A 6,812-nucleotide genomic window follows, 5' to 3' on the forward strand; every position below is an offset into this window, starting at 1 on the left:
TTTTCTCTCTCGCAGGTGAAGACTGGAGACACGGGGACGCGCCCCCGCCTGAGGAGACCGGAGTCACTCCGGTAGTATCACTCGGACGGCCTCGTCCCTCAAAATCATTTTAAACTCAAACGAAGGTTTTCGTCTTGTTAACACCGAGTAAAATATTATTGTTTCTCACACATACATACCTATCCATTTCTGACTTGAACTTTTTTCTTCCCGTTAACGAAGCAGGAACGTTCTCAGGCTTTTTCGTGTGTACATTCAATTAATACGATACTCACATTAAAAAAAAATGTTTTCCATGTCCCTGCCCTTCTTAAAATTTTATATAAACACCGAAAGCTAAGAGCCATTTATAATTCTCTGTGCATCCACCAAAGGGCTCATGCGCTGTACTGTCATCACGCTTTTAACCACTAAATGGCCTCGGAATTTTATAATCAAAGATGATAGAAAAAAAAAATCAAATTTCAATCTTCATACACATACCCACACCCACCAGGACTCTTCCAGAGACAGGCTTCTGTGTTTAATTTATAAAGTACAGGCTAGATTTCTGGCCCTTGAAAATGTAATTTACTCGCTCAAGGTAAGCCCGTTACCTGCCGGACAGCCGCTCTACTGTTGCTGCTGGAAGAGGTGTTAGTGGGGGCAGTAGGGGGCGCTCACCCTCAAGTCTGTGTGGCTCCCAATGGCCCAGTATAATGACGGGGACACTGTATTGTAAAAAGGCGCCGTCCTTCAGAGGAGACGTAAAACCGAGGTCCTGACTCTCTGTGGTCATTAACAATCCCAGGGCGTTTCTCGAAAAGAGTAGGGGTGTAACCCCGGGGTACTGGCCAAATTTCCCCCTGGACTTCACCAATCATGGCCTCCTAATAATCCCCATCTCTGAACTGGCTTCATCACTCTGCTCTCCTCCCACTGAGAGCTGGTGTGTGGGGAGAGTACTGGCGCACTATGGCTGCTGTCGCATCATCCAGGTGGTGCTGCACAGTGGTGGTGGTGGAGGGGATCCCCATTACCTGTAAAACACTGATTGGAGTGTCCAGAAAAGCGCTATATAAGTTTAGAGAAGTGTTCTTAACAATCCCCTTCTCAAAGAACGACCTGCGCCACTTTCCAGAGGGAGTTCCTGAAGTTCCGGCTGGGGGCTGCTTTCTAGGTTACGGACGTCGGGGGTGATTTTTTTAAAATATTTTTTTTTATTGAAAGTTCTGACATTCTGGGCCTTGATACTTACATTTCAAAGCTTAAACAACGCTAGAATAACAGCATAACAGACGGTCTCGTTTTCCAGCTTCAGTCTCTCAGCTTCACCACCACGGCGCTGTCGGTGGCCCGGGTGGCCCTGAACGCCACCATGTTCATGTTCTTCAGCCTGTGCAGGAAGTGGACGTGCCGCACGCCCGGCCCGTAGCTCCTGAACACGTGGGACACCTGCGCCGAAAAACACACACAGGGGGCTGCAGTTACTCAGGCCAAGAGGAAAAAATACCTCAAGACAACCTGCGTGAAATAAACGGCAAGACAAAAGTTAAAAACTTTTGTTACAGCACCTATTCAGCACCGGCTTCAATATCTACTGCCTAGCTCAGTCCTTGCCCGATGCACCAGGCTGAGCCGGCCGATACAGGTGTGGTTGGAGGCTGCTCCGTTGTGGGCTCGGTGTTGTGCGAGAGCCGCCGCAGCGCGCTGGACGCACGCGTGTCCGGTACCTGCTTCCAGTCGCGGGAGTCGCGCCGCGTGTCCTCCTCGGGGGCGAAGGCGTGCTCCTGCAGGACTGTGCGCCCGTCCGCCGCCAGCAGCCGCAGCCGCAGCTGGTAGACGAACTTGTGAACCCGGCTCTCCTCGTACCTGCGCAGGGCGAGAGCGGCGCCAGCAGCGCGCGTCAGCGGCGCCGAGCCAAGGGGAGGCCAGCAGGCTGCACCCCCGGCCACCAGGGGGCGCCAGCGGCACAGCTGTGGAGCTGGCGACGAAGTCACAGGGGGCTGCGGATAAAACCTACAGCTTCGATGACTCCTTCACCTTTTTAATCTTCTGGTAAAACGCAACTGTATTGTGTACCCCCCCCCCCCCGATGATGTTATATACACTCTTGTGCAGATACACAGTATATAGTTCGAGTAGGGTGCTGCATCAGCATGTGTAGGCTGCCAAGGAACAAATCCAAGTTTATTCCTGTTGAAAAGAGAAGAAACGTTTCGGCTGTGGAGCCTTCTTCAGGCTGAGAAGGCTCCACAGCCGAAATGTTGCATTTCTTTTCAGCATGGAACTAAACCTCGACTAGTTACTTTGCATAATCCTACACGCATCCCTTTTGTTGTTGCAATAATAAACTTTGAGGAGGAGATGAGAAAAGGAAATGGAGAAATGCAGGCGCAGAGCAGTGATTTACGTAATCATGACAGATTTACTGTACTTGTAACCTCTTGCCTACAGTCCAGTCCAGCGAGTGGGCTTTGGTTTGGCTCTGCTCGTACCTGTGCTTTGTGGCTGACCGGTCGCTATGCTGCGCTGAAACAGGAGTACAGAACTCTGCTTATTGGCAATTTTAAATCCTGACCTGAACCCTTTTAACCCATCCCTGCTTGTCGACTGCACAGCGCCCTGCTGCTCACAGCTCGGTCAGACCCCCCCTCTGTGCACAGACCACACCAGCATGCCCCGGGGCCACCAGGCGCGAGGGAAACTCGTTACTGACGGTTAACGGAAAACGACAGGTGAAGGTGAACAGCAGTCAGCCAGGTGTGCTTGTGGGCAATGGACCTGAATAACTCCGCGTGAGCTGGGGCTGTGTGCAAGCAGCAGGTGCCAGGCAGCTCGGCTGAACACCTACCAGTCCTGGATGCAGATGTCAGGCTGGTAGACATCCAGCACCTCGTCCCACAGCCCCTCCTGCTTCAGGTCCACACGCTGCTCCAGAGAGAACCAGCTGTGCACACACACACACCGGGACACAGCGTTAGTCAGCGCCCCCTAGTGCTGCTCGCAGGGACTGCAGTTTCACCAACAGGAGGAGCCCCGATTCACAACTGGTTTCCAGGCCCTGGCAGATTTCAAGCCAGGGTCCAACAGCTTCAAACCCACTCAGACGGCTCAAGCAAGTCCCCTTTACCGAGCCCATTCCACCCTCCTCCTGAAGTTGTGTGCTAGCAGTGACTGAGAGGGGCTCAGACAGCTGCCAGGGGCCAGAGCTGAAGGAGCCTCAGGTTGGAAGGACAGCGAGGGCAGAAAGGGTTTAGGGGGTCACCAGCCCAGGGGGACAGGGCTCAGCTGACACTGGCAAGGGGCTGTCGAGAGCACAACGCAGCAGACCTGCTGGTGACTGGGGCGCTTTCTCCTTCTATTAAAGATCAGATCTTTCCGATTCAGCCTCCCTCTTGGTGGGGGGAAGGGGGGTGTGTGTATGTGGGGGGGGGGTAACCTTCCTGATGAGTCCCTTCACATTAAGGACCCCCCCCCCACATCCTTGTCCTGGGGACCCCCACACCTGCTGGAGTCTGTCCCACCTGAGCCTTCAGTTAAAAAAAAAAGAACGATCCACTTAATGGACCCAACAAAGAGTTTAATTTTTGTGTTTTAAGATGCATAGGAGGCTGTTGATCAGCTTTGTTTAAAAGCACTTAATCTCCAACCTTTCTGTAGACAACAACCTGCTGTGTTGGTTTACTTGAAGATAGATTCGAGCGAAGAGCTCAGCTCGCCAGGAGCGCCAGCAGGCTTGAGGGAGTGCGCAGCTCAGGACAGATGCTCCCCGAACCCTCCCCCCCCCCCCTCACCTGTACTGGGGCAGCGCGCAGATGACCGCGCCCTCCGGGATCCCGCTGGTGTCGTAGGGCAGCACCTCCGTGCTGGTGGTCCAGCCGGTGAAGTCACCTGACCAGCAAGAGGGAGAACGATTGGCCAATCGTGTCTGGGAGGCCGAGGCTAGCCCGGGCCAGGGGACGCTCGAGAGGAGAGGAGCATTCAGCTCCAGGCTCCTGGAAGATGGAATAAAGGCGAGAGCAGCCACAGACATGATCTCTGGAGGCCAACCAGCAATGAGACTTTGAGTCCCAAGGCTGATGATGCTTCTGCTCATTGATCTGAACAAACTGCAATTGCATTATCAAACCAAAGTAGAACTGAATCCAGACTCCTTAAGACACCACTGCGATGCATCTTAGCATTAAACATTACATGGGATGTAAAGATGTTATCATTCACTTTAAACAAAATTATCAGTCAGATTTACTTTTTTTTTTGTTACACACCAAGCTTGCTTCACATTCATTCAACTGGTTTTCCCTGCACATGCTGGGTGAGGTAAACCACCTAGATCCCTACCTAGGATTCAAGCTCAATAACTCCCCGACCTCTACTCCACACTGCCACAACCTGCTTCACTGCTCTTCTCCTGCACTGGGAGTGATCCCTCGATTTATTTCACAGCTTTTACGCTGTTGGCGTCGGCCTGCACCGACCGATACGCTGCCCTGCCTGCGGTCGGAGAGAAAGCCCACAGCTTGCAGAACCTTGAATGGACCAAGAGGCCAGGTCCCGCTTCCCAAACCTGTATGAATCTCCACCCAGCAGGCCAGGCAGAGGCCACCCGTGCCGGGCTCCACCTTGCAGGCTCGACCGAAAGCAAAGGCTCCCAGGCTCCTGCCTCCCTCACCCACCTTCTGGGGCAGAACGGGGCGGCTCGGCGCCGAACATGCCAGGCAGCTCGTGCTCCGGAGGGGGGGTGGTGTGAGACAGGCCTGGTGGGAACAAGGAGGGGGAGAGGATATCAGCACAGCTCCATCAGCACGGCAGGTGCTCACCGCGGACCCAGGGGCCACAGCCCCGAGAGTGGCCAGCGGCTCTTCACAAGCTAAACTACCGCCAGCGCACCAGCCGGAGACCACACTGAGCTCCTTTTCAGGGCGGTGAGACGGGTCTGCTGCCACCTGACCGCTGTGCTCACACACACAGGCCTGTTCTCGTTCTTTCAGTCCAAACAGCCGCTTCTGCACTTAGTCAGGCAGGCAGGAGATTGTCGATTTGTTGTTTTTGTTAATACAGCATATGCACCGACTTTTGTCTAATGTCCTAAATACATTTAGGAAAAGGAAGGCATTTATTGTAATTTTTTTAAAAGAGAAAGAATCGTTCATATTTCATGCCCTTAGCCACACGCAAGTCCAGAGCAGTGCTTGGGCCTTCCCCAGCTGGAGCAGTGGCTTTGACCAGTCTCAGTCCCACAGCAGCACAGCCTGGCCTCTTACGAGTGGCTGCAGGTCTGGCTTCAGGAGGGGAGACTGCAGAAAGCCCTCAGTCAGCACCACAGCCTGCCTCAGCCCAGCTCTGCACCCCCGACACCAGACTGCAGGGCAATAAGCTACAGGCCTGCCCCAGCCCAGGTCAGTTAGAACAGCCGAGTTTGCCTTTACCTCCCAAAGCCTACAACTGCTTTGCCCTCTTTTTACCAACAGGACATCTCAAACACAGCGACCCACCTCCATTCTTGCTCCAACACCAGTGTGGGACAACAAAGGTGTTGCAATTCTAAGCGACGGATTTTCACGACTGAGCTCAAAACCCGCTTCTCTCGCGAGCAGCAGGAGCTTCGCGGCAAGAGTGGGGGGGGGGGGCATGGAGTCAAAGAGACGCTGCACACCAGGAGACTGGCTGTTACAGCTCACGGGTCCTGGAATGTGGCTCCCGGATCAATAACACAGGAATAATCGAATGCCTCACTCTTCTACAAGAGGAGATTTCATTTTAGCTTTCAAGAAAGCAACGACCCTCCTGAATCACCGCCAAGCCGTCTTCAATGATTGTTCAACAATTCGAGCAGCGCCTACCAGCGCCTTTCATAGCATTCAGCGGCGTTATAAGTCCTGCGAGCCGACAGCAGCGCTACATTGTTTCAGTTTTAGCCGATCGCTGCCCGGTCCATACCTCCCGGCGCCGGGTTCTTCAGAAGGTTCCGTCCAAACGGCTTCTTCTCGTACACCGCCTTCCAGTCCACCGTGCCGGGAGCCGGGACTTTCCTCTCCTTCAACTTCCACTCGCTCTCGCACTTGCTCCTCCAGTCCGACATGTTCCCTCGCTCAGCGGCGCAGGTACGGCAGCAGACAGACACACCCAGCCAAGCCCGGCTGACTCACGGCTGGGATGGCAGGCTGAGGTCCGGATTTAAACACAGGAGCGCCCCTCGCCACACCCTCCTCCGGTTCTCTCTCTCTCTCATTGCTCAAGCCCTCCTCACGGCGCTTCAGCTCGCGAGATTCGCCGATTGCACAACGACCCGGCAGGAGCAATTAACGGATTTACAGCTCTTGACTACGGGAGCGCATTGCTACCCCCCCCCCCCTTATCTCGTAATTATGAGATAGCAGTGATTACTGCCGTGCATGTACAACCTGTTACGTTGGGCACTGAACCCATCTAGAAGCTGCCGTGAACTTGGCTGGCACTGTCGGGTTTTTTTGATCGCGTCCATGTCCGGCGCTGCAGAATTCGCCTGGGGTTTAGTCACAATGAAATCTTGCAATTTGTAGCAAATATGAACAGAACCATTATGGGCACCAGTTCTGTGGGGTTTAGAGATCAAAGCAATGACGGCTCCGTAATGAATAAATGATACGTGCAATCAGTTCCACTGCTTAAAACTGTTGGTCCGCATGTAGCGATATACAGTTGGTAATTTGCTGTCAATATATATTTTTTTCTTTACGTACAATGTACATCTTACACCAGACACGCGTCTACAGCTGTGATATTCAGGGAGAAGCGAGTTTGAGTGTTGGGAAAGGCAGGCCAGACGGTGTTGAGTGATTTGAAAATGA

At 53.3% G+C, this 6,812-nt stretch overlaps 1 protein-coding gene across 1 annotated transcript; it reads right to left on the reverse strand.

Annotated features, from left to right (window-relative positions):
- Positions 1-1,179: 1,179 nt before the first annotated feature.
- On the reverse strand, positions 1,180-6,140 carry nccrp1 (P1, F-box associated domain containing). Its single transcript, XM_088910276.1, has 6 exons — positions 5,923-6,140; positions 4,659-4,739; positions 3,777-3,873; positions 2,834-2,929; positions 1,713-1,851; positions 1,180-1,434 (listed from the first exon to the last, which is right to left on the reverse strand). The coding sequence occupies exons 1-6, from the start codon at positions 6,062-6,064 to the stop codon at positions 1,297-1,299; spliced, it is 693 nt and encodes a 230-aa protein (XP_088766402.1). The 5' UTR covers positions 6,065-6,140; the 3' UTR covers positions 1,180-1,296.
- Positions 6,141-6,812: the final 672 nt, after the last annotated feature.

The sequence above is a fragment of the Atractosteus spatula genome, chromosome 3 (genome assembly GCF_055471065.1).
Source record: "Atractosteus spatula isolate fAtrSpa1 chromosome 3, fAtrSpa1.hap1, whole genome shotgun sequence".
NCBI classification, from domain to species: Eukaryota; Metazoa; Chordata; class Actinopteri; order Semionotiformes; family Lepisosteidae; genus Atractosteus; species Atractosteus spatula.